Genomic DNA, 25846 nt, shown 5'->3' with positions numbered 1-25846 from the left:
AAATTTAACAGGGAAGATAGTAAAATTAATGGCACAAAATAAAAGGCGATAGATCATATGTAACTCGTGTTTTCCAGAAGCAACCAGCTCCCGTGTGCAGCCTCCAGCGCCATGTTCTGCTCAGTACAGCCTGCACAGGTCACGGAAAGCACACAAAGGGACATGTGTTAACGTTCTCCCTCATCACTGCTTGAACGCCAAGAGAAAACAAAACCTGAGATAAAACCGTATGTCATTTGATTATAAACAGCACAACGCCATAAACTGCTCTCTTGAGGCAACCGATCTGCCCCCATTGACTGATGAAAACTAAGGTTCAAAATGTAACCACACATCTAGCGCCAGATCATCTCCTCAAGGACCTCACTGCAGGAATTCCTCACCTAAAACTTAACACTAATCTGAAAAGGATTATAAGGAAAAATAGGCAAATGTCTAAAAAGTCCCACAATAATTATCCATAAATGCCTGCACACCGCATAGATGAACCGGCAGATCAAATATTCCTCAAAACCTCTAAAGAGAATTCACAGTGCCCTGAGGACAGTTAACAGACTGTCAGTCCTCACAAAATCCCCACTTTGCTGACATGGTTTTCTAATGATACTTTTCTGACAGGGCAAAGAAAACCGTTCCTTGGCACCCAAGCGCTAGTGGATCTAGTGGATCGTACCCTCTGGCACTTCCCTCCATTTTGTTTCTGTGGAAGGTCACAAGTGACTGTCCCACAGGCATTGAAGCCAAGGCAAAACAATTCCCAGGTACCTAAGTAAGAACCAGAGCAAAACACACGAAGGATCTGGAGGATGAAAGCTCACCGTGGGAGACTCCGGGACTACCTCCATTTCCTGACTGCAGACTTGCCAGTGAAATAGTGTTCTAACTTAAAAGCACATATGGACCTGTGCTTTTTTTTTCTAAATAATAGATTGTATGACCTAAATAAAGAACTTAAATTTACAGGCTCATTAATTTTAGTACTTAACTGCCAGGATTTCTTGGAAAATTTTTTAAAAGTTCTCTGGATCTCAACCAATGTTATTTCTCTGTACTTTGTACAAACAGTTACAAATTATTACCAACATCATTAACGGAGAAGAAAAGCAGGCAATTCCCACAAACAGAAAACTAAAAAACTCTAACACCAGCAGGGAAAAGACCTATTTCAACACATGAAACCTGAGGTCAGCCCACGTTCAGACGCCACGCAGCCATTTACCTTCGCTGAATTCACGGAGCAGCTCTTCCTTGGTCCAGTTACATGAGGTTATTAGGAAAAAGCCTTTAGCTTCTAACACTCTGGAGAGGGAGTTCACATATTGCTTCCTCTTGTCAACCGCATTGTCAGGATTAAGGCTTATGGCATCAAACGTCCCTTTGTCAATACAAATTTGAAATCCAGACAGCTTTGTGGAAAGATTCAAAAAGTCTTCCACCTGTATTAAAAACCAACAATTAATGCACAAACTTTACAGATTTCCAATGACAGCCTGAAAAAAGCTACAGATAAAAGGGTCCATTAATTACAGCAGTATTTCCATAGAATAAACATATTTTCCACATTACAACAAACTTTGATGTGTTTCATTCCGTGGTCATTAAAGTCAAGATCAGTAAGGGACCCTGAGAGTGAGCTAGTGTTTCCTAGACATTCCAAATCCTCACAAACTTGGAAATAAGTTCAAGCCAAGCACTTTATCACATAATACCACACATTACAGAGCTCTAAGCTCTATAATAAGCTGGTTCACAAAAAAGTTCCCATCGAAAAACAGAAAATCCAATACATTTCTCAAAAAGACAGAACTTATCTGGAATTCAGGTCACTGGAGGTAAGCTTTTTAGCTTATATTCTTGGCTGTGCAACCTCAAGTAAACATGACAAATGAGACATTCCTTTCCTTTGACTCAGCAACTTCCAAGCTACTAGTGGATATAACGAATGGAATGAAACATCAGAAACTAACGACCGTTTTAAACTGTAATTACTTAACTTGGTAAATACTACACACCTCAGATTTTTAAGATCATACATAAGCACCTCAGGTTTTAAAAAAGATGCATTTATTTTTATTATAAAGGCTAATATACAGAGAGAAAGAGAGACAGAGAAAGATCTTCCACCTGCTGGTTCACTCCCCACTGGCCACAATTGCTGGAGCTGAGCTGATCCAAAGCCAGGGGGTCTCCCCCATGGATGCAGGGGCCCAAGGCTTTGGGGCGTCCTTTATTGTTTTCCCAGGCCACAAGCAGCGAGCTGGATGGGAAGTGGAGCAGCCAGTACATGAACTGGCACCCATATGGGATCCCGGCGCATGCAAAGTGAGGATCTAGCCACTAGGCCAATGCGGAAGGCCCACAAGCATCTCATTTTTAATCAAAACACATTTTAAACATTTGAAATAGTGATCTGCCTCAATTTTATAAAATACCCAGAAACTTGCCAATGAACTCGATATGAAAAGCTAGCTTGGAAATCTAAGCAATTAGCTCATGATTATTCATAAAAAAAAAGTAATTATAAGCAATGTTTTGACTAAAACTCTTACTTTAAAACGTGGACGTTTGTGAGCCCAGCTTGATAGCTGAGCTAAATCCTCACCTTGCATGTGCCAGGATCCCATATGGGCACTGGTTCCTGTCCCAGCTGCTCTACTTCCCATCCAGCTCCCTACTTGTGGCCTGAGAAAGCAGTAGAGGATGGTCCAAAGCCTCAGGACCATGCACTCACATGGGAGACCTGGAAGAGGTTCCTGGCTCCTAGCAAATGGCTTCAGTTTGGCTCAGCTCTAACCCCTGTGATCACTTGGGGAGTGAATCAGCAGATGGAAGATCCTTCTCTCTCTCTGTCCTTCTCCTTATAAATCAGCCTTTCCAAAAAATAAATACATAAATAAATCTTATAAAAAGAAAAAAAAAAGTGGATGCTTGTTTATATTTCAAGATGGATTTTTCTGCCTCATATCAAAAGCACAGTATTCACTGTACCCAAAGCAGAACAATAAACACAGCTCTCAGAAACAGAGCTTTCTCATCCTACAATGTCTCTATATAGTACTCATTCAACAAACATGTTGTGGATATCTACTAAGCCAGTACTTTTGAGTGGCAGCTGTAGGACTCAATAAAACAGTAGTGATTCTTGTATGCAAATATACCTTACAGTCCAGAAAGAGAGACACTGAATAAGTCATTATGTCTTGCATGTGCCCTCCAGAATCCATGTGTTGGAAATCTGTTCCCTCAAGTCATGTGTTTATGACAGCTGAGACACTTGGGGGCACCTGGGATGGCTCCTGAGGGAATGACTTTATGAAGAGGGCGTGTTCCCTCTGCATGCCTGGTCTGTCGGCTCGTGTGACACCTCGGCCATGCTCGGAGGCAGGAGGCCTCACCACCTTCTGAGTCTGGCTCTGGGACTGCAGGCCTCCATACCACGAGGGAAACAACGCCTGTTCTTTATAAATGATCTGGTAACTCTTTATAAATTATCTCTGCTCTTTATAAATTGCTGATCAATTACGGTACAGAAGACAGACTAAGACATAAGCTCAACAGGTCAGTTCAGATACAGTGCTACCAAGAGAAGAAATACTAATATGATATTGAGCAACTGGAATAAAAATATTCTGAAAACAGTAGTCTGGAAAAGCATCTCTGCTGGCAGATGGCGGAATAAAGACATTCAGCAAGAACACGCCTGGCATTTCAGGAGCAGCAAGCAAGTCAGTGAGACTGTGGGACACGAGTGCCAACAAAAGAAAGAGGTCAGAACACGGGGACTTGGTTAAAGTGGTGGGGTGTGCCGGTCCCATTCCATACTGAGCAAGGCATTTCCAAAGATGACCCTGACCGCCGTGTGGCAAATGGCCAGGAGGACACCAAGAGTAGAAAGGGGGAGGCTCTTGTAGTCACCTCTGTGCAAACTTAACAGGCAGCAACAGAAATATCAAGCAACCACCACATTCCTGACAGATCTAGAAGATAAAACAGAACTAGACATGAGATGGAAAAGTTCAGTCAGGACTTGAGCATGACTCCTTGGATCGTGTGTTGGTGCGACAGGGTCCCTGGTACGATCAGCAGAAATGGGAAACACCAAGGCAGCAAGGCAGACACGACCAGGGCTGTGCTGTGGGTTAATCCAGTACGGAACGCTCAGCTGCCCATGGGGCTGCTACCAAAACGAGACAAGGGCTAGAAGTATAAAATTGGGAGTCAGTATTGTACAGATTACAGGACACAAAAATAAACTAAATCATCTTTGCTGACTATACTACTCTTTGAGTCTATAGCTTTTTTATCTGGTTAATCCACAGCTGAGTATAACTTGTGCTTTTGCAAATAAGCAGTAAGATGTGGCATATAAATACCCGCACACGAAAGTAAGAAAATGACTTACACCAACTAGATTAAATGTTAAATAAAATTTCTTAAAAAGGCTTCAGTTTGGATTATTTATGGTTGGTTCTTAATTTATCAGTTCAAAAGATGTCAGAAGATTAATACACGTTAGAAACACTTAAACTTTGTAACTTCTAGTGTACTGAAATTATAACATAAATATTTACCTTTAATTTAATGTTAAATAACCCTTCTTTCTCTAGGATATTTCCAGAAAGCTGAATTGCCGAGGGAGAGTAATCAATTCCAGTAATATTACTGAAACCAAATTTTGCCTAGAGATAGAGAAATAATTTTATACTTTAGTTTCAAAAAGTTAATACTTTATTTTGCTTATGAGTTATAATATTCCTTTAAAATGGATTTTGCCACAGTTCAAACAGCACAAAATCCAATAACTAACAATGTTTAAATTTTAAAGTACAAAGCAAATAGAAGACAAAATTTTTCATTTATATAATGTGACAATTAATTTGCTTTTATAGTATTTTGCTTCTTTTTCTAAGAAATAATTCATTTTCTCCAAGATAATGAAAATACATGCATAAGCACTCAGCAAGGAAAAGACGGCATTAACCTCCAACATTCCAACAACTGAAATTCTGCATACCATACGATCCAGCAACAGTACTTCTAGGAATATATCCAAAACACCTGTTACACCAGAAACCAACATGCACCCCCATGTTCATAGCACCACAATCAATAATTGCAAAAATTTGGAAGCCACCAAAATGCTCATCATCAGAAGATTGGATAAGAAAGCTATGGTTCATCTACTCCATGGAATACTATTCGGCTAGTAAAAAAAAAAAAAAAAAAAAAAAAAAAGATGAAATGCGTTTCTTCGTGGCCAAATGGGCCCAATTGGAAACCATTATGCTAAGGGAAATGCGCCAATCCCAAAAGGTTAGACACCACATGTTTGCCTTAATTTAAGATGAAACGATGTCAGTCTGGACAACAGTACTAGCAAATGGCAATATTATTACAAACTCAAACAGCCTGTATCACATGCAATATGATATTGTGATGTAACCAATGAACCAACAATCAATGAGAGACAGATCGCCTATAATCTACATGAAAGAACTGAAAAGCCTGATATGCTTTTAATACTCTATGTTATTCCTTAATGGGTCGGGAGAGCAGAGAAATCTTCCACCTTCTTAGAGTGTATGAGGAAGATGTTAAGTGTAACCTATCAAGATTGTAACAGGAACTTAACTTACAGACAGCAGACTCAAATCTGCATTAGACATTAGCAAAAACTATAAAGGCATACAGTGGGTTCCAAGAGCGACCCTGAAAGCCCCTTAACAGGAGATCGGAGGCACAGAGTGGGGGGACCCCAGAGTGGAGAAACAGAATAGGAGGAAGCTTGTATCCCAACCCTGGAGACTCCCGGATCCTCACCAAGGACTACCAGTATGGACACCAAGGACTATATCCCAACTGCCAAGGAGACCACGGGGAATTGGAGTGCCTTCGCAGGCCGAGAACTCTGAGGTCATCCATTTCCTTTCGGATCTCCCACACAGGATGGAAGAAGCCCAGATCCTTCCTCACAAGATCTAATGTCATCGAAACAACTGCCAGGAGCCCTGAGTGGCCCTCAAAAACAGAACAGTAAACTTCCTTTGGGACTCGGGAGGGGAGCTTTCTCTGGTCCTAACTCAGTTCCACCGTCTCTTGCAATGACCATCAGGGTCACTCCGGAACCCCCTGAAAAAATTAGATCAGATAAACAGAGACCAATAAGGAAAGCTTAAAACAGACAGGAAACAGTCAGTTTGGACTCCCATATACCTAATAAAGGATAAAAAGGACACAAAGATAAGTTACTCCTCACCAAGGTATTGAAGATTTCTCTGCACACCACGCCTAAAATTGTTCTGCTCCTCAATTGTTACCATATGGCTTGTTTGAGGTAAAAACCTGTTTGGACTATCCTAAATTTTGCATAGTTCAGTGGAAATCACACTTGAATACTTTAAGCTGCTAAATATATAAATGAAAATAGACACGAGACAGCTGAATAGTACCATATAACTATTTTAAGATGTATAGCAGTCAGTTGTGTATAATCTATAATTGAGATGTCAATGAAGCAGTTAAAGGATGTGGTTAAGAACTTGCATTTTCTGGGCCCAGCAGCATGGCCTAGTGGCTAAAGTCCTCGCCTTGAATGCACCGGGATCCCATATGGGAGCTGGTTCTAATCCGGGCAGCAACACTTCCCATCCAACTCCCTGTTTGAGGCCTGGGAAAGCAGTCAAGGACGGCCCAAGGCCTTGGGACCCTGCACCTGTGTGGCAGACCTGGAGGAAGTTCCTGGCTCCTGGCTTCGGATCGCATAGCACCAGCTGTTATGATCCCTTGGGGGAGTGAATCATTGGACGGAAGATCTTTCTGTCTCTCCTCCTCTCTGTATATCTGACTTTTCAATAAAAAAAAAAATAAATCTTTAAAAAAAAACTGACTTAAAAAAAAAACTTTCATTTTCTAACATATTGGTCACTAAATACCATGTCAATTAACTTCATAATGTTGTAAATTGTTGTTGAAATTGTGTAGGGGCTTTTCATTGGAGGGAATGATATTCTGCCAGCCCTACTTTCAGACCAGGGATGGTTTCCCAATGAAACTGTTGAATTTATCGGGATAATAAGATGCTAGACTCGGGCCCGGCACGGTGGCACAAGTGGTTAAGGTCCTCGCCTTGCATGCCCGGGATCCCATATGGGCACTGGTTCTATCCCGGCAGCCCCGCTTCCCATCCAGCTCCCTGCCTGTGGCCCGGGAAAGCAGTCGAGGACGGCCCAAAGCTTTGGGACCCTGCACCCACGCGGGAGACCTGGAAGAGGCTCCTGGCTTCAGACCGGCATAGCATCGGCCGTTGTGCTCACTTGGGGAGTGAGTCATCGGATGGAAGATCTTCCTCTCTGTCTCTCCTCTCTGTATATCCGCCTTTCCAATAAAAAATAATAAAAATAAATCTTAAAAAAAAAAAAAGATGCTAGACTCTTTGCATGGTCCATGCCCGCAATGAACTGGTTATGATCTGTACTACTGTAACAATGCGGAGGAATTCAATGTGGGGGAAGGGTTTGGGGAGGGGTTGGGGGGAATCCCAGAGCCTATGAAACTGTGTCATTAAAAGAAATAAATGTATTAAAAAAAAAAAACTTCTAATGCTCCTTTTTCCAATTCACAGATAAATCTATCACAGATATTACTTCATCCAATTAAATCACATTAATAAATTACATGCAAATATAATAACATATTGGTTATAAAATTTTTCTTAGATAGAATTATAAATCTTTTCATTCTCAACCAGTCACCTGATTATTAACCACAGTGCATTTGTAGAATACTTTTTCATTGTGAAATATCCCATACATTTCATCAGATCTTTACCAAAAAAAAAGACTCTCAGGTTGGCTGAACAGATGCTAATAGATCCAAGGACTTAAGAAAGCTACTGGACTTAAGACTTCTACTGTGGGCCCAGTGCAGTGGCCTAGCAGCCAAAGTGCTAGCCTTGCACACACCAGAATCCCATGTGGGAACTGGTTCTAACCCCAGCAGCCCCACTTCCCATCCAGCTCCCTGCTTATGGAAGATCTTTCTGTCTCTCCTCCTCTCTGTACATCAGACTTCACAATTTAAAAAAAAAAGACTTGTGCTCTGTCCTGACCATAAACCCAGCTAGAATATGTGTAGCTTGCAGCAAGAGCTTGGCGGCTTCTGGTCTTCACTTCACCTTTAACCATGATGAACATTTTTAGACAAATAAACCTAAACATAACTTCAAGGAAATGCCAGACAAAAGAGGACGGAGAGCGCAATGCGGCCCGAAATCCCCTTGGAGTTCTTCACCAGCAGGTAGCCATGAGCCTGACGGTTCACACTGACCTCCAGGACAGGACAGTGCCTGCTGCAGAGGAGGCCCAGAGGCGCTCCTGACTCTAACTGTGGAAACGCACACACTGTGGGGCAGAAGTGACAGCTGAACAACTTGGACATCCACTCCAAAGACAGCTTTAGTTCCCAGCTCCTGGCTTCCTGGGAATGGAAGAGTGTATGGAAGGTCTCTCTCAGTCTCTTTTTGCTTGTTTCTCAAAATAATAAATTAAGTAAATTTTTAGAATTGAAAAATGAGGGCAATGGCTCAATTGACTACTTCTCTCCTTGCAAGCACTGGGATCCCATGTAGGTGCCGGTTCGTGCCCCAGCCGCTCCACTTCCCATCCAGCTCCCTGCCTGTGGCCTGGGTAAGCAGTTGAGGTCGACCCAAAGCCTTGGGACTCTGCACCTGCATGTGAGGCCCAAAAGAAGCTCCTGGCCCTTGACTTTGGATCAGCTCAGCATTGGCCACTGCGGCTACTTGTAGAGTGAGCCAGCAGACAGAAGATCTTTTTCTCTCCTACTCTGTAAATCTGACTTTATCACAAAATAGACAAATCTTTAAAAAAAAAAAAAGTTTAAAAAAGAAAAGTTAACCTACTCTCATCTATCCATTAACTCTTATTTCGACTTTTCTTAAAAAAATAAGAAAAGAGAATGGTTTGAAAGAGGCAGAATGAGAGGAGATACAGAAAGAGCTTCCATTTGGTTGACTCCCCAAATAGCCCAACTCCTGGGGCTGAGTGAAAACAAAGCCAAAAGCCAGGTACTTTGGGTCTCCCACACGGTTGTCAGGGCCTCCTGGGCACATTAGCAGGAAGCTGGATCAAGAGTGGAGATGCCGGGGGCCCGGCGCAATAGCGCAGTGGTTAAAGTCCTCGCCTTGCACGCCTGGGATCCCATGTGGGTGGCGGTTCTGGTCCCGGCGGCCCCGCTTCCCTTCCAGCTCTCTGCTTGTGGCCCGGGAAAGCAATCGAGGACGGCCCAAGGCTTTGGGACCCTGCACCTGTGTGAGATACCTGGAAGAAGTTCCTGGATCCTGGCTTTGGATCAGTATAGCATCAGCCGTTGCACTCACTTGGGGAGTGAATCATCGGATGGAAGATCTTCCTCTCTGTCTCTCCTCTCTATACATCTGCCTTTCCGATAAAAATAAAAAAATAAATCTTTAAAAAAAAAAAGAGTGGAGGAGCCAGGACCCAAACAAGCACTCTGGTGTGAGATGCAAGCAGCTCGAGTGGCAGTTTAACCCGCAGCAGCCCAAGCCCACTTCCTCACTTAACACTCGCCAGGCAGACAGCAGCTACTCTCCACAGAGCACTGCTCCGAGTGTCTACATGTAACCTTAACATCTAGTAATCTCTTATTGATGTCCACTGCCCACAATTTCAGTGGTCTCCCTCCACACTCTTCAAGATTTACATTTCCTTCCCAACTGCTTCAGTTTCTTAAAACAAAAAAAAAAAAAAAATTATTTATCTTTATTGGAAAGGGATTTACAAAGAGAAGGAGAGACAGAGAGTAAGATCTTCCATCTGCTGGTTCACTCCACAAATGGTGGATTGGCAGAGCTGAGCTGTTCTGAAGCCAAGAGTCAGGAGCCTTTTCCAGGTCTCCCTCATGGGTGCAGGGTCCCAAGGACTGGGGCCGTCCTCTACTGCTTTCCGAGACCGCAGGCAGGGAGCTGGATGGGAGTGGAGCCGCACACACAAGAACCAGCACCCACAGGAGACGCCGCCACTTGACAGAGGATTGCCCCATTGAGCCACACTGCCAAGTGCCCCCTTAGGTCCTTCTACGTGAGACCTAGAACCTAGGGTGATGCTATTAACTGCTTCTTCTTCAGTTCCTTCTCCCATGCCTGCTTAAGGCAAGAATTTGATGCAGCAGTTGACACTGCTGGGGACACGCCCATCCCACAGTGCAGTCTGGGATGAAGTCCTGTTTCCCCTCCTAACTCCAGCTTCCCACCAATGCCACTCCGGCAGATGGCAGCCACGACTGAAGCAGTTGGCCCTGTCACTCACATTCAAGTCCTGCTTTCTCACATTCAGTTTCTGTCACCCCGTAAAAAACAGGCAAACATTCAAAAAAACAATAAATAATCAACCCAAAGCCATGCCTGTCACATGGGCATCCTATAAGTATGCTGTTTCAAGACCTGACTATTCACTTCTTTTTTTTTTTTTTTAAGTTTTATTTATTGGAAAGGCGGATATACAGAGAGGAGAGACAGAGAGGAAGATCTTCCGTCCGATGACTCACTCCTCAAATGAGCGCAACCGATCCGAAGCCAGGAGCCTCTTCCGGGTCTCCCATGCAGGTGCAGGGTCCCAAAGCTTTGGGCCGTCCCCGACTGCTCTCCCGGGCCACAGGCAGGGAGCTGGATGGGAAGCGGGGCTGCCGGGATAGAACCAGTGCCCATATGGGATCCCAGGCGTGCAAGGCGAGGACTTTAACCACTGCGCCACCGCGCCAGGCCCCGAAGCTATTCACTTCTATCGAGCTCCCTGCTAATGTGCCTGGGACACACGAGAAGATGGACCAAGTTCCTGTGCCCTTGCACCCCCACGGAAGACCTGGAAGAAACTCCTGCCTTCCTGCTTCAGAATGGCCCAGCTTGGCCACTGTGGCCATATGGGAAGTGAACCAGTGGATACAAGAAGCCTGTTTCTCTCTGTGTGTGACTCTGCCTTTCAAATAAATAAAAACAAATCTTTAGGGGCTAGCATTCCAGCATGGTGGGTAAAGCCACCACCTGCGGCACCAGCATCTGGACTCATGTCCCAGCTGCACCATGTCCAATGTAGCTCCCTGCTTGTACGCCTGGGAAAACAGAGGATGACAGCGTGAGTCCTTGGGTCACTGCTACCCACATGGGAAACTGAGATGAAGCTGCTGGCTTCTGGCTTCAGCCTGGCTCAGACCCAGCCATCACAGCCCTGTGAGAAATGCAACAATCAGATAAAAAACTGTTCTCATTCTCTCAACAAATCCTTAAAATAAATCTTTTAAATAGTATTAGAGATGGGGCCCAGCATCACAGCCTAGCAGCTAAAGTCCTTGCCTTGAACCATATGGGCGCCAGTTCTAATCCCAGAGGCCCCCTTTCCCTTCCAGCTCCCTGCTTAAGGCCTGGAAAAGCAGTTGAGGACTGCCCAAAATCTTGAGACCCTGAACCCATATGGGAAACCCAGAAGAGGCTCTTGGCTCCTGGTTTTGAGTCGGTGCAGTTCCAGCCATTGCAGTCACTTGGGGAGTGAATCAATGGACGAAAGATCTTCCTCTCTGTCTGTCCTCCTCCTCTCTGTATATATTACTTGCCATTAAAAACAAAATAAATCTCTTTTTAAAAAAGTATTAGAAATGGATTTTAAAACAACAAAATTAAATGAGAATGAAAAGCTAGAGAATTCTAACAAAGACCTGAAAACTTTCAAATGAAAACCAATAAAACTGAAAACCACAGTAATTATACTAAGGGCGGACGTGACATCACCATTAGCTGTAGAGAAAAAAAGAGAAGAAAAGTCAGAAGAAAATATGCAGAAAAGACAGAAAACCAAGAAGAAAAGAATGAAGAAGACACGGCAGAGCTCCATGACGGAGACCGACACAGGAGAGCACTTTACAAACCTGAGGAAATGGCATCAAAAAATAACTTTATATTGGCGTAAAGAAATACATGACCAGGTTCTCATGATACACACCTCCTAAGAACTTTCTAAAGACCCTTTGTACACAGAAGCTAAGAACACGGGACTGAGGCATCCGAGAACACGGCGCGGGCTGAGAGTGAAAGCTCAACGCAAAAAGGGAAGTCAGAAGACAAAAATAGAAAAACACCAATCTAAAATTATACTGTAAAGATCGATACCAAAGGCCCGGCACAGTAGCCTAGCCTTCACGCGCTGGGATCCCATATGGGTGCCGGTTCTAATCCCAGAGGCCCCGCTTCCCATCCTGCTCCCTGCTTGTGGCCTGGGAAAGCAGTCTCCTGTGCCCGCGTGAGAGACCCAGAAGAGCTCCTGGCTCCCAGCTTCGGATCAGCTCAGCTCCGGCCATTGCAGTCACTTAGGGAGTGAGTCATCGGACAGAAGATCTTCCTCTCTGTCTCTCCTCCTCTCTATATATCTGACTTTGCAATAAAAATAAATAAATCTTTAAAAAAATATATGTATATAAAAAATGTGAAAACAGCACTCAAAACTCTGGGTGGTGGGGGCCGCTGCTATGGCACAGTGAGTAAAGCTGCCTCCTGCCACACAGATGTCTGCGACCCGCCTCTCTGCTCAGCCCAGAACAAGCAGCAGAGGACAGACTAAGAATGAGCCCCTGCCACCCTCGAGGCAAACCCGGAGGAGGCTCCATTCCTGGTCTGGCCCACCCCTAGCTACTAGGGCCACCTGGAAAGTAACTCAGCAGGTGGAAGACCTCTCTCTGCCTCTCCCTGTGATACTGGCTTTCAAAAAGCTTGAAAAAATATAGAGGTGACCAATGAAAAACTACTCAATATAAGCAATGATCATCAATGGTTGTGAACATAACCAACAGACAACTGAACAGTATACCACGATTAAGCTCATCTATTAAAAAGATGATTTTCATAAAAGCCTTGGGTAATGGTCACAAAACTTTCTATAAAGGAACAGAATAAATATTTCAGGCTTTACCAGCCTTCTAGTCTGTTACAATTACACAACTATCCCAATGCGGCACCTCAGCAACCAGATGGATGTGGCTGCACGCAGACTATAGTTTGCTAATTCACACCTTAGATCAAAGTTCCCATACACAAGCAATACCAGGAGCGGGCGGGTATCTGACTTAGAAAGCCCATTCCATGGAAAAGAGTTCGGGACAAACTCACGGACTAGTTTCAACAACAAATACACTGCCAAGTTACCTACAGGAGAGGCACAGGGAGGACTTAAGAGACCCTTGAACCAGCTGCAAATGTGTGTGCTCAATCAGAAAACAGGATGAGGTCACACTGTGGTGTGGTGAAACAAGCTGGTGACATGACACCGGCTCTCACAAGTGCCAGTTCAAGTCCTGGCTGCTCTGCTTCTTACCCAGCTCCCACATTATGGCCTGGGAAAAGCAGTGGAGGCCAGCCCAGATGCTTGCGCCCTGCCAAATAAGTGGGAAACCCACAAGAAGCACCAGGCTCACGGCTTTGGCCTGGTCAGCTCTAGCCAGTACTGAGACAACGTAAGGAATGAATCAGTAGATGCAAGACCACTGTGTCTTTATGTCTCTGCTCTGTAACTATGACTTTCAAATAATAACTATCTCTTTTAAAAAAGGCACAAGGGCAAGCACTGGGATCCCATATGAATGCTGGTTCATATCCCAGCTGCTTCACTTCCTATCCAGTCCCCTGATTGTGGCCTGGGAATGCATTAGAGGATAGCCCAAAGCCTTGGGACCCTATACCATAAAATTGTCCATTATCAAGCTATAGATTTAGCTCAATCTCAGTCACACTTTCAGCAATGGATTCTTCTATAGACACAGGTATAAAATTTATTCAGAATGGCAAAGAGGGCCCTGCACAGTAGCCTAGAGGCTAAAGTCCTCACTTTGCACGAGCCAGGATCCCATATGGGCACCAGTTCTAATCCTGGTGGACCCGCTTCCCATCCAGCTCCCTGCTTAAGGCCTGGAAAGGCAGTGAAGGATGGGTCAAAGCCTTGGGAACCTGCACCTATATGTAAGACCCAGAAGAGGCTCTTGGCTCCTGGCTTCAGGTCAGTTCAGCTCTAGCCGTTGCGGCTACTTGGGGAGTGAATCATCGGCGGAAGATCTTTCTCTTTGTCTCTCCTCCTCTCTATATCTGACTTCCCAATAAAAATAAAAGAAATCTTTAAAAAAAGGCAAAGAAACCACAATAGCCAAAACAATACTGAAAAAGAATAAAATTGGGAAAATTACAGTATCAACTGTAAGATCAACAAAACCCATCAATGAAGCACAGCACATGGAAAGCAAGAAAAACACACACCCAGGAAGCAGAATGCAGAATCCCGGAAAGCATCCGCACAACACAGCCAGCCAATTTCTGACCAAGGTAAAAACAGAACAGCGTGCGGAGTGTATGAAAGACAGCACCACAAGCAGCCAAGGGTCTCTGACCAGTAGTCCACCCTCCACGTGCTCAGCAGCGAGCCCCACACCAGGCCAAGGCCACAAGTCAGAACTTCATTCTGGAACTCCATTCACATCTCCCAAACGGGCAGCAGGGAACAGGCACTTGACACACCACCTATTGCTTCCAAGAGTGCCCACTACAAAGACGCCAAAGTCGGAAGTAGAAGCAAGGATGTGTTCCCAGATACTGTGACATGCCATCAAAGTCCACCAAGTGACAGCTTCACCAATTCATTTGCCCATTTCACCTTTTCAGCAAATGGTATTTTGGACATATATTTCAAAAAAAAAAAATGGATCTCAACCTAACCCTCACATCTTATAATAAATTGCACTAGTAGCTGGTATTGTGTTCCAGCAAGGTAAGCCACCACCTGCTGGCATCCCCTAGGAATGCCAGTTTATATCTGACTGTTCCATTTCCGACCCAGCTCCTGCTAACACGCCTGGGTAAGCAGCAGAAGATGGCTCAAGTGCTTGGGCCTAAGACACTCACATGTGAGACCAAGCTCCTGTACTAGCCCTAATGTGCCATATGCAGATCAAACAGGACGTTCCAAGCCCACAGTACATGCTGCGGGACTGGGCCACATCAGTTCCTGCAGCTATAGAAATATAGAGAGCATACTCAGATGCACACACAAAAAAATAAAGCAGCTAGCTCATCTAGACCAACAGAAGCTTCAAGGAGGGAAAGAAAGGCAGGGTGAACAACATTCCAGGCAGGCAACCAAGTCTGTGGACACGGACGGCCAGCAAACCTTCAAATTTCTCGCCTCTTTTACTCTGGTGAAACAAAGCCAATAACTTCTGAGAACAATCAAGACCACTCAAGTAACACCCTCACACATCACTCCCCACATCAGGACCTGTAAGGCAACATCAACGCCCCCTCCATCCCTGGCACTGATGCGATCTGACAGCAAGGAGTGGTGCAATTCCCTTCCCCTACCCCCGTCCCCACCTGAGGACACAGGAGGGAAAATGAAAATATTGATCTCATTACCTTCTCCCCACCCAACCCTCCTTCCTAATGGGACGTCCATACGGGTCTGCCACATCCCCCACACACAAACAAAAAAAAATTGCTTAATATTATAGTAAATAAACAAAATCATTTTTTTAAGTTTATTTTTCAGACCTGCTGTGATGGCTCAATTAGGCAGTCATCCCCTTGCAAGTGCAAGGAGCCCAAGTGGGGACCAGTTCATGTCCCAGCTGCTCCACTTCCCATGCAGCTTCCTGCCTGTGGCCCGGGAAAGCAGCCGAGGACAGCCCAAAGCCTTGGGACCCTGCACCTGCATGAGAGACCTGGAGAAGGTTCCTGGCTTCTGGCTTCTGATCAGCTCAGCTCCAGCCATTGTGGTCATTTGGAGAATGAACCAGTGGATGGAAAATCTATCTCTCATTCTCTCTAGAAATACGCTTTCCCAATCAAATTAAATAAATCTTTACAAAAATTTACTCTAACATACTTGTTGTATAAGTTCACATAAAAAAACAAAAAGCTTCTCAAGAGCAAGTCCACATCTGCGGCTTACCAGTGGATTCTGGTTTTTTATATTATTTATTTAATTTATTTATTTATTCATTTATTTAGTTTAATACCAGTGGATTCTATCAAATATTTCAGGAAGAAATAACACTAAACTTAAATAAAAACTGTCATAAAACAGAATCTCATTCAGCAATGCCAGCACAGCCAAAATCTGTCAAGGACATAGAAGAAAAAAATCACAGGGCAAGCCCTAGTCGCCACAGCAGCAACTCTGGAAAGCCAGCCCGGTCTCCTCATGTTTGACAGGGCCCGGAGATCCGGGCACACCGGCGGGGCCCTACACCAGAGGCAGAGCCGCCGGTGCACCCGCCGCTCCACACTGCGGACCCTAACACACATACTTCTGCAAGAATTTATATTACACCATCATCAGTGGTAGAAACTCTGACAAGATATGTTATTAATAAAGAAGCAGGTCAGGGACCAGCACAGTAACGCAGCAGTAGCACCAACATCCCACACAGCTACTTTACTTGTGATGCAGCCCCCTGCTAACGGCTTGAGAAAACACCAGAGGATGTCACAGGTCTCTGGGTCCTTACTTCCACGTGAGCTCCAGGAGTTCCCGGCTCCTAGTTTTGAACCGCCCAGCTCTGGCTGCTGCAGCCATTTAGAAAGTGAGCCAGAGAATGGAAGATCTCTTTGTCTCTCCCTCTCTGTAATTTTGACTTTCAAGTGAAAATAAAGAAATCTTAAAAAAAAATCATAAAACAAAGTACAGATTCTGATCGCTGCAGTCAGTAACCTGGTGCTTTGAGGCTCCTAACTCCGAGGTGCCTAACATCACAAAGGGAAGACCTGTGCACCTGACACAGCAATGAAAACCTTCAGGCTCTGCAGCACACCTGCGCTCGGCTAGAGCGCCAAGAGCTGGGGAAGTCACACCTTCACAGAACAGCCGAATGGAAAGCACACCTCGTCCTTGACTAGGGGAATGCCAGCAGCTCCACATTCACACAATGCTTACAGAGGACTGTGGTGATGCATTTTCACGGTTAAACTTGCCAAAAATTATACAATGAATGGAAACCGTGGGAATCTGTACAATCAACACTTCTACTATTGGAAATGACGGGAAAAAAAATATATCATAGCAAATTATTAAAAAAAAAATACCCACACTGACTATAGGACAAAATAAACAAGTGAAAACCTAACATGGGAAGGAAGTACTCCATGGACAGACTTGGGCACCTACAGCAGCTAGTCCAACAGCAGCTGCGTCCACAGCCAACACATCTACTCGGAAGTCTTGTAGGACGCGGCTCTCCTCACAACACTTCACAATCTCTTTGAGATTATTCTGAATACACCAATAAAAGTATTCTCTGTTCCCCCGGCTCTGTGACAGTACCTGCCGTTTGTCCCAAACATAGACCACACACTTCAAACAAACAATACTGGATTCCAAGCAACAACACTGTTGATGTCTTCTTATCCCTCCATGTTCGTAATTATTTCAAATCATTCAGTAACTTCACTGGCTCCTTCAGGTACATAAGCTTTCAATTCATTAAAAGCTCCTAGAACCTCATCAATTGAAAGCCAGGCCAAGGCAAAGGGCATGTTTTTCAACTAATGGGTCATCACCACCCAGTCTAGCCTTCTAGTTTCTGTCAAATGCGTGGAGCTCAAGGGAAAGATGAGAACCTATAAAACATGAAATTCCCCTCTGGAAGCCCTCATCAGGCCGCCCTGTGGCACACCAGGTCACGCTGCCCTCTGTGATGCCAGCATCCCATATAAGCACTGCTTCACCTAATAGACTCTAATCCCTTTCCCAGAATTCAACCTTCTACTAACCTGATATAGCTTTTTCCCCTCAATGACAATTGAGGTTTTCAGAACTTCAACATTCAGGATTTTAATCTTTCAGGGCTAGGATTTTCAGAATTTTACACTTTAGGTATCTTGACTAAGAATTGAGAACTTCTGGGATTTTACCATACAAAATCAAGGTTTTCAGGATTATGACCAATCCCACTCACTGACTGCTTCCTCACAATCCATGAGCTTCCTTTTGTACCATGAATTTCCCAAAGTGATCTGACTGCCCCCCTTTCACATTCACATGGGAAATCTCTTCAACTATAACTCTTTTTTAAGACACATTTCAAGATTTGGTTCAAACGCACGAATACAAAAAATACCAACAAGTTCAACCAGGAAAACACCATTTCCAGTTCCAATGTCCAGCACTGAGGCGTCCAATGGAACCTTCTGTTTCTGCATCCACCTCAGCAGTCGAGTCATGCTCTCTTCTCCGAACCTGTGAGGAAAAGAGAATGAGTCAAGTACAGGGGCACAGAAAGCATAAGCACGGCGCCTGGGACGCTAGCTAAACTGTCACCCCATTTTTTTTGTTCATTTGTTTTAAGTTGTATTTTTACTGGAAAGGCAGAGTGACAAAGAGAGACAAGAGACCTTTCATCCACCAGTTCACTCCCCAAATGACCACAAGAGCCAGAGCGGAGCCAATTCGAGGCACGCTACATCACCACGCTGGCCCCCAATCCCACCGTTTATGATGAGTTCACCTTTGTCTCCACTGTTACTTAGAAGGAAATGTCTACAAGAACAGGATGGAGAAGGTCAACACTCTAACAGTGGTAACACCTGTAAACGCTGGGGCTCACAATTTTATTGCTTATTTTTAAAGAACAACTACAGAATGAAAGCAATCTCTTTATACCCTGATCACATTTAAATAAGTCACTGAAAGAGAAAAGAGGCACCTTGAATGGGCGCATTAATGCCAGATTCAATTCAATTCAGGGTCCTGAGAACTTTCAGAACATTAAAATAACAAATGTGTCTATGTGCGCACACAGAACACACACACAAACTTCTGGATCATAACTTCACGCTGTTATCCAACTCACCAGATTTCTCCTGTATCCCCACATTCCTGGAAAGTCTGTAGTTCTCGCTCATAGACAGCATCCCAACTACGACAGTGAAATGAAAACAAGAGTCTTGAATTAAAGTACATGTTTCTAACACATTACACACATTTATGACATTATCAATGAAATGCACATAGTTCCATCTCTTGACATTTTTAGGTTCAAGGAGCTAGAGACAATGACAAACACAAGCACAGAGCTGCAAGGCCCTCAGCACAGTACTTAATGCATTAAAAACAACGCAAACATTCGTCCAAGATGTCTGGGGCCCAGACCCACAACACCAACGCGGCTGGCAGCGCTGGTTATCGCCCCGCAGCGGGCCTCCAACGCCCAGGCGCAAGGATCTTCTACCACAGCCTGGGCACTCACAGCGGATCTCACCCAAGATTAACCTTCGCCTTGAAGCCAGCGGATCCTAACTCTCACCCCACCTCCTTCCAAGGCTCCAGCGTCTGCGCTTCTTCCTCTGCTAACACGCTGCCTGCATCTTCTCGCAACCCTTAATGGCAAGTGTGTACACACACACTCAAACACACACAACCGCCTCCAACACACACACCCCTACCTCTCTCACACATACACACACACACTCCACCTCCCGCACACACCCCTGCCTCTCTCACACACACCCCTGCCTCTCTCACACACACACCCCTGCCTCTCACACACACCCCTGCTTCTCTCACACCCCTGCCTCTCTCTCACACACACCCCTGCCTCTCTCACACATACACACACACACTCCACCTCCCGCACACACCCCTGCCTCTCTCACACACACACCCCTGCCTCTCACACACACACCCCTGCCTCTCTCACACACACCCCTGCTTCTCTCACACACACCCCTGCTTCTCTCACACCCCTGCCTCTCTCTCACACCCCTGCCTCTGCCTCTCTCCCCACTTTGCTCCCTGCTGTCTCTCCCAGTTCACCTTCATCCTCAACAGGCCCCCGATTCATTTGTGCCTCAATTCACCCCTCACCATGTCCTACCCCGTCTCCCTCCTGTCGCACTTCTGCCAGCCCCTACATCCCTACCCTCGCCCTCTCCGGCCCTGCGCTGCACTCACTGCTCTCGGGTCCCCAGAGCGGACGGGGCGAAGCCATCCTCGGCGGGACTGCGCGCCCCGGCCCGCGCCGCGGCCTCCCCGCCGCCGCTGCCGGCGTCAGCGCCCCGACTCATCTCGCTCGACGCTCGCGACGGCGGTTGGGTCGCCATCGAGATGGGGCGCGGGTAGAGCGCACGCCAGGGGCCGGCGCCTCTAGGCGACCAGGAGGCCTCCCTCTCTACTGCTCCAGGCCCGGTAGTCGGGGCGCAGAGGCTCCGCCCCGGCTGCGGTTCTCCGGGCACCGCTGCGCTGGCGCGGCCAAGCAGGGCCTGCTCCCTTGCAGCCTCTGCTCGGACGGATGCTAAGCGAGACCCTGTATGGGGATGACTGTCTGGTACTGGTGCTGGAGAAGGCACCGTCCCCTCCCTAGAGCCGACCCAGAGCGCTGTCCGCCCTGTAGGTCCTGGTTGAGTCAGACTGGAGTATGAGGCCACCCCGCGCTCTGCTAGCTGCCCCCTATCCCGGGGAAACGCGGAGTTCTAGCATGGAGATAGCAAATTCTGGACCATCTCCTTCTAAGTTTGAAGTTGTCTCATGTGCCCAGGGCCACGAGCATCCCTACAGAGTTCAGTGGGAAAGCAAGCTCCGCGGGCAGGTTCGGCAGCCCTGCATGGTCTCAGGCACCTGTGCGTCTCTGGGCCTCGGTTCCCTCCGTGGACTGTCAGTATCTATCCTTGCTCTGTAGAATACGAGAGCTGGCAGGGGGCTGGACACAGCAGCCTCGGGTCCCCTTTGGGGACGTCTTCATGCCCTAAGTACTGGACCTCCACCACCCACATGGGAGACCCAGGTGGAGGCCTCAAAGGCCCTAACAGGCTGCTTTCCAACCCAAAGCAGCATTTCCTGGTACATGAGTCTTGGCACACAAGTCCTTAGAGACAACTGCGGCCTTCGGCTGGTGAAGGCCCAATGTAGTCTCTTCCTGTATGCGCTGTTGGTGATAGAATAAAATAAAAGGCAGATGGGAATCCACGTGCCTAGTGATTAAAGAACTCAGGAAAGAGTGTAAGTAATCTTATTACAGAGCGATGGAACCGCCGGAGCCACGGCCAATTAGCACTGCCCTGGGCCCAGGGTTGTTTTGATCTTTCCTAGACTGTGGATGCTGGAGAAAGCAAGCTTGAGGCTAGCTCAGTGGATCTTCAAAAGCTGTAGGTTCTAATTAGGAGGCACCGCTGGAAGATAAGCCCATCTTGAACCTGGTATCTTGCCAACGCTAAAGATGTTTTTCTGCCATGTGTGATGAAAGCTATAAACAGTTGTTGGTGAGGAGCCCTGGAAAAACCCACGGTTTATTCAGAGTTCCTTGCCGGCTCCAGGCAGGATTACTAGGGTTGCTCGGTCCTGAAGGCTGCATACCGCACCACCTCTAATCACCCGGGGCAACAGGCTGAGATTCTCTGTAGGTGGTGGAGAAGTGGCCATCACCAGGGAGAAGCAGGAATGTGCCAAGAACAGGAGCCCAGCACACAACACAGCTGGCAGCCTCCTTGTGTACCTAGGACTGCCTGGCTCCTTCCCTGCCAACCACTGCAATCTGGCACCCCGGCACCTCATGCATCTGAAACTGTTCTTCCAGAAGTTCTCAAACCCAAAAGTTCCAGACCCCAGCTCCCTTCTCCCTTCCTCCCTTGATTCTCTGCAGAAGTCAGTCCTGGCTCAACCGGCTAATCCTCCACCTGGAAGCACCAGTATTCCATATAAATACTAGCTCATATTCCAACTGATCCACTTCCCATCCAGCTCCCTGCTTGTGGCCTGGAAAAGCAATGGAGATGGCCCAAAGCCTTGGGACCTTGCAGCTGTGTGGGAGACACAGAAGAAGCTCCTGGTTTCAGTTTGGCTCAGCTCTAGCCATGACAGTCACTTGGGAGTGAACCAACAGACAGAAGCTCTTTCTGTCTTTCCTTCTCTCTGTAAATCTGCCTTTCCAATAAATAAGATTAAAAAAAAAAAAAGTCAGTCCTGCTGAGCTCACCCTCTTGAAAGTAACTTCACCTTTCCCCGCTGCCTTCTGTTCTGGGATGAGCTTGGAAAAGGGGCAGAAAGCACCCACCTCCAGAATCAGATTCCCATTTGAGCTCTGCCTTCACTGTGTGATCAAGGGCAAGTTCCTTATCTCCAAGCATCTCAGCCTGCCCATTCTTACAACAGGATGAGGAGAGCCCTTAGCCCCAGGCAGCTGGAGAGAGGCCACCACCTACCTGCCTAGCACATGGGAAATGCTCCATAAACGATCACCCTTTCTGTAAAATGGTCTACATCAGAAGGTTGTGAGGAAGATGAGCTAAGCAAATGCACAGGATGTCTGTAGAGCGTAGGTCAGAGCCTGGCATTGTACTGCCAGTGCTAGGTTCTCCTTTGCGACTTTCAGCCTCTTGCTTCAGTTTCTGCGTTAAGGCAGCTGTCAGGATACCCCTGCTGCTTTAAGGTAGGCACATTCAGGACTGCCCTGTCTTTCTCCTCCCCGCCCCCAACACCCCTCAGTCCCTTCCTTTGCGTTTTCCCATCTAATCACGAACTATGGAATCATGTACAAAGGTTTTCTTGTGACTTAGGTAACTGGAGTCTTACTATTTGCATCATTTGCAACCTGGCCCTTCATTGAACAATATTGTAATGACATATTTGGAGATCTCATCAAGAGATCTCTTATCTTTTCAGCTACTTCATGATTTTTTAAAACTGGTGGCTAATAATTATCCGCTGACACTGAGTGTCAGGGAACCCTGGTAAACCCATGCAATCTGTTATTCCTGAAGAAAGTCCCGCAAGGTGAACCCTGATATTTTCCTTTTACAGGTGAGCAAACCAGTGCACATAGAAGTTGCCCAAAGTTGTAGAGGAAGTGCTAAAGCTCAGGCTGGAGCTCAGTCATTCTGTTCAAAGCTTCCGAGCATAGGCACTCATCCACCAGAGCGCTCTGTCAGTGTGCTTTGCGGGAGGTTTTGCCGAGAAGAGGGATTGCATCACACAGCATATGATACTAGGGTCCGGTGACTAAATCCTCGCCTTGTACATACCTGGATCCCATATAGGGGCTAGTTTATTTCCCAGCCGCTCCACTTCTCATCCAGCTCCCTGCTTGTGGCCTGAGAAAGCAGTTGAAGATGGCCCAAAGCCTTGGGACTCAGCACCCACATGGGAGACCCAGAAGAAGCTCCTGGCTTCAGTTCGGCTCAACTCCAGCCAGAGTTAATCAGAGAATAGAAGAACTTTCTCTCTGTCTCTCCTTCTCTCTATAAATCTGTCTTTCTAATAAAAGTAAACAAATTTTAAAAATAAAAATAATATAGAACAACATGTAATAGTAGAAGCCTAAAATTTTTTAATTATTTGTTTGAAAGGCAGGGGGATACACAGGGAAAGAATTTTTTTAAAAGATTTATTTCTTTTTGTTGTAAAGTCAGACATACAGAGAGGAGGAGAGACAGAGAGGAAGATCCTCTGCCCGATGATTCACTCCCCAAGTGACCGCAATGGCCAGTGCTGTGCCGATCTGAAGCCAGGATCCAGAAACTTTTTCCAGGTCTCCCACGCAGGTGCAGGGTCCCAAATCTTTGGGCCGTCCTCGATTGCTTTCCCAGGCCACAAGCAGGGAGCTGGATGGGAAGTGGAGCTGCTGGGGTTAGAATCAGCGCCCATATGGAATCTCGGTGTATTTAAGCCTAGGACTTTAGCCACTAAGACACGGTGCTGGGCCCAGAAAGAAATTTTTATATATTTTTAAAATTTTTTATTGGAAAAGTAGATTTACAGGGAGAGAAATTTTCCATCCGCTGGTTCACTCTCTAAATGGCTGCAGTTGCCGGGGCTGAGTCAATTTGAAGCCAGGAGCTTCTTCTGTTCCTCAGTGGGGGCGGGTGCTCAAGGACTTGGGCCATCCTTTATCTACTGCCTTTTCAGGCTACAAGCACGGAGCTGGATTGGAAGTGGAACAACCAGAACATGAGATCCCAGTGCTTGCAGAGTAGGATTTAGCTATTGACCTATAGTGTCAGGCCCTGAGAAAGAGGGATATATTTTGCACTGAATCACTCCCCAAATGCCTGCAACAGCCGGACTAAGCAAGACCAAAGCCAGGAGCCAAAAACACCATCTGGGTCACCCACGTGGGTGACAGGGGCCTAAGCATTTGGACCATTATTTGCTGCTTTCTCAGGTGTCTTAGCAGGTAGCTGGATTGCAAGCAGAGCAGTCAGGACCCAAAGCAGCACTCTGACATGGACACTGGCATGACAAGAAGCAGCTCAGCCAGCTCTTCCAGAACGCAGCCCCTCCTACTTTCTCACATCACATCCACCCCACAGTCCTGCATTGGTAACATCTACATGCAGCTTCTATTTCAGATGGTGAAGATACAGCAATGAAGATACAGCTTAAACAGGAATCCCTATTTTCAGAGTTCCGAACATGCTGCTAGTGGGAGAAAGAGAATAGACAGGAAAATCGAGTAAGACAGGGTTCTAAATGCTAAGAAGCAGTGAAAAGCAAAGCAGGGAAGTGATACTGAAAATGTGGGGCAGAGCTGCAGTCCTGGCTGGGCAACCAGCGCAGGAGTTCTGAGCAGTCAGGAGGGGACAGAATAAAGCAGGGTTTGTGTCTAAGACAGAGCTGGACATGGAAGGGTCAGGGGTTGGGAAGGAAAAGAAGCAGGAGAGATGGAGAAAGTTCTGGGTTTGGGTACCACTGCAGCATCCTGTCTCCCCACTTGGGGGAGCATAAAAGTGAGGGGGCCTTTGGAATTGTTCCCCCGGGTGGAGTTCAGGAGCTGGACCTTGAATGGACCAGGCTGCTTGTCCAGAAAAAAAGAGGAGTGACTTCAGGCCAAGAGAATGTCTTCCCCTGGGGAGAATTCCAGGAGGAGGTGGGGCAGCTGAGTGCTGTCAGCTGACAACCTCCCAGGCAGGATGGACAGTAAGTCAACAGCTCCTGCAGTGGGGTCAGGGTGGCACCTCAGAGCACTGAACAGTGTCCTGGGAGATCATTCCAGGCTAAGCAGGCAGCAGCTGCGAAGACCCCAAGGTGCAGTGTACCAGGGACACTCAGCAAGCAGAAAGTCTAGCATGGCAGAAGCCCAGTAAACCCAGTAGCGGGAGCCAGACCATCGTGAGATTGGGGATTTAGGCCAAGAAATAACATGACTCAAGGTTTATATTTAAATGCTGACATAACCCTTTTAGCTCCTAGGGTCAGAGTAGATTTGACAAGCTAGGGGGTTAAAGGCAGAAATCAGAATACGGCTGCCTCTCTCATCTCACCAAGGTGGACAGAGTTAACTCTTGACCATGGAACAGGTTCTTGTTTGAGGCCAAACTTCTGCCTGTTGGGACTCATGGAGTTAAAGGCTGACATAACCCAGGAGAGATGACAGCAGCCTGGACCAGAGTGGTTGGTGGGCTGTGGGGAACTGTAGGATTCTGGATCTATTTTGAAGATCCCTTAATGAGGGGTATGACGGAAGGGGAGTTGTCAGGAAAGTTTCCTTCGCTCTGTTTCGGTAGGAGCCTTGTGGGGAATCGGGCCGCTGGATTTGAACAGGAAACACTGCACAAACAGAAAAGCAATGACCATGTTAGTTCCTTCTCTGGCTTTGTCTTGCAAACGGCCGTGGTTTATTTCCCTTGTTGATAACTCACATTTTGTTTTGTGTTGTTTTTCCTGCTTTCCATGACTTTTCATTAAATGTGTGTTTTGTAGTATCCGGAACACAATCGCTCCTTGATACTGGGTTACTGGAATATTGTCCCTTCCCTCTGCACCTCTGTACTGTCATCGCTACCTGACAGCGTCTCCCG

General features: G+C 46.3%; 1 protein-coding gene across 7 annotated transcripts in view; it reads right to left on the bottom strand.

The window, feature by feature from the left end:
- EEF1AKMT2 (EEF1A lysine methyltransferase 2) overlaps positions 1-20122 on the bottom strand; it is a 76672-nt gene extending 56550 nt beyond the window's left edge. For 4 of the 7 annotated variants that reach the window (XR_005885007.1, XM_040991963.1, XM_040991964.1 and 1 more), the window contains exons 1-5: positions 20010-20122; positions 18910-18975; positions 18182-18296; positions 4572-4679; positions 1220-1436 (exon numbers count right to left, since the gene is read on the bottom strand). Coding sequence is in view for 6 of the 7 variants with exons in the window: in XM_040991963.1 (XP_040847897.1) it covers positions 1220-1436; positions 4572-4679; positions 18182-18296; positions 18910-18975; positions 20010-20122 (619 nt within the window). In the remaining variant the exon portion in view is untranslated. The other 3 variants (XM_040991966.1, XM_040991968.1, XM_040991965.1) reach the window with 3 other exon arrangements.
- Between the last annotated feature and the right edge of the window lie 5724 nt (positions 20123-25846).

The sequence above is a fragment of the Ochotona curzoniae genome, unplaced genomic scaffold, assembly GCF_017591425.1.
Source record: "Ochotona curzoniae isolate NIBS_2020 unplaced genomic scaffold, NIBS_Ocur_1.0 contig_66, whole genome shotgun sequence".
NCBI lineage: Eukaryota > Metazoa > Chordata > Mammalia > Lagomorpha > Ochotonidae > Ochotona > Ochotona curzoniae.
The sequence above is the reverse complement of the archived record's forward strand: the minus strand, read 5'-3'. Positions and strand labels throughout refer to the sequence as shown.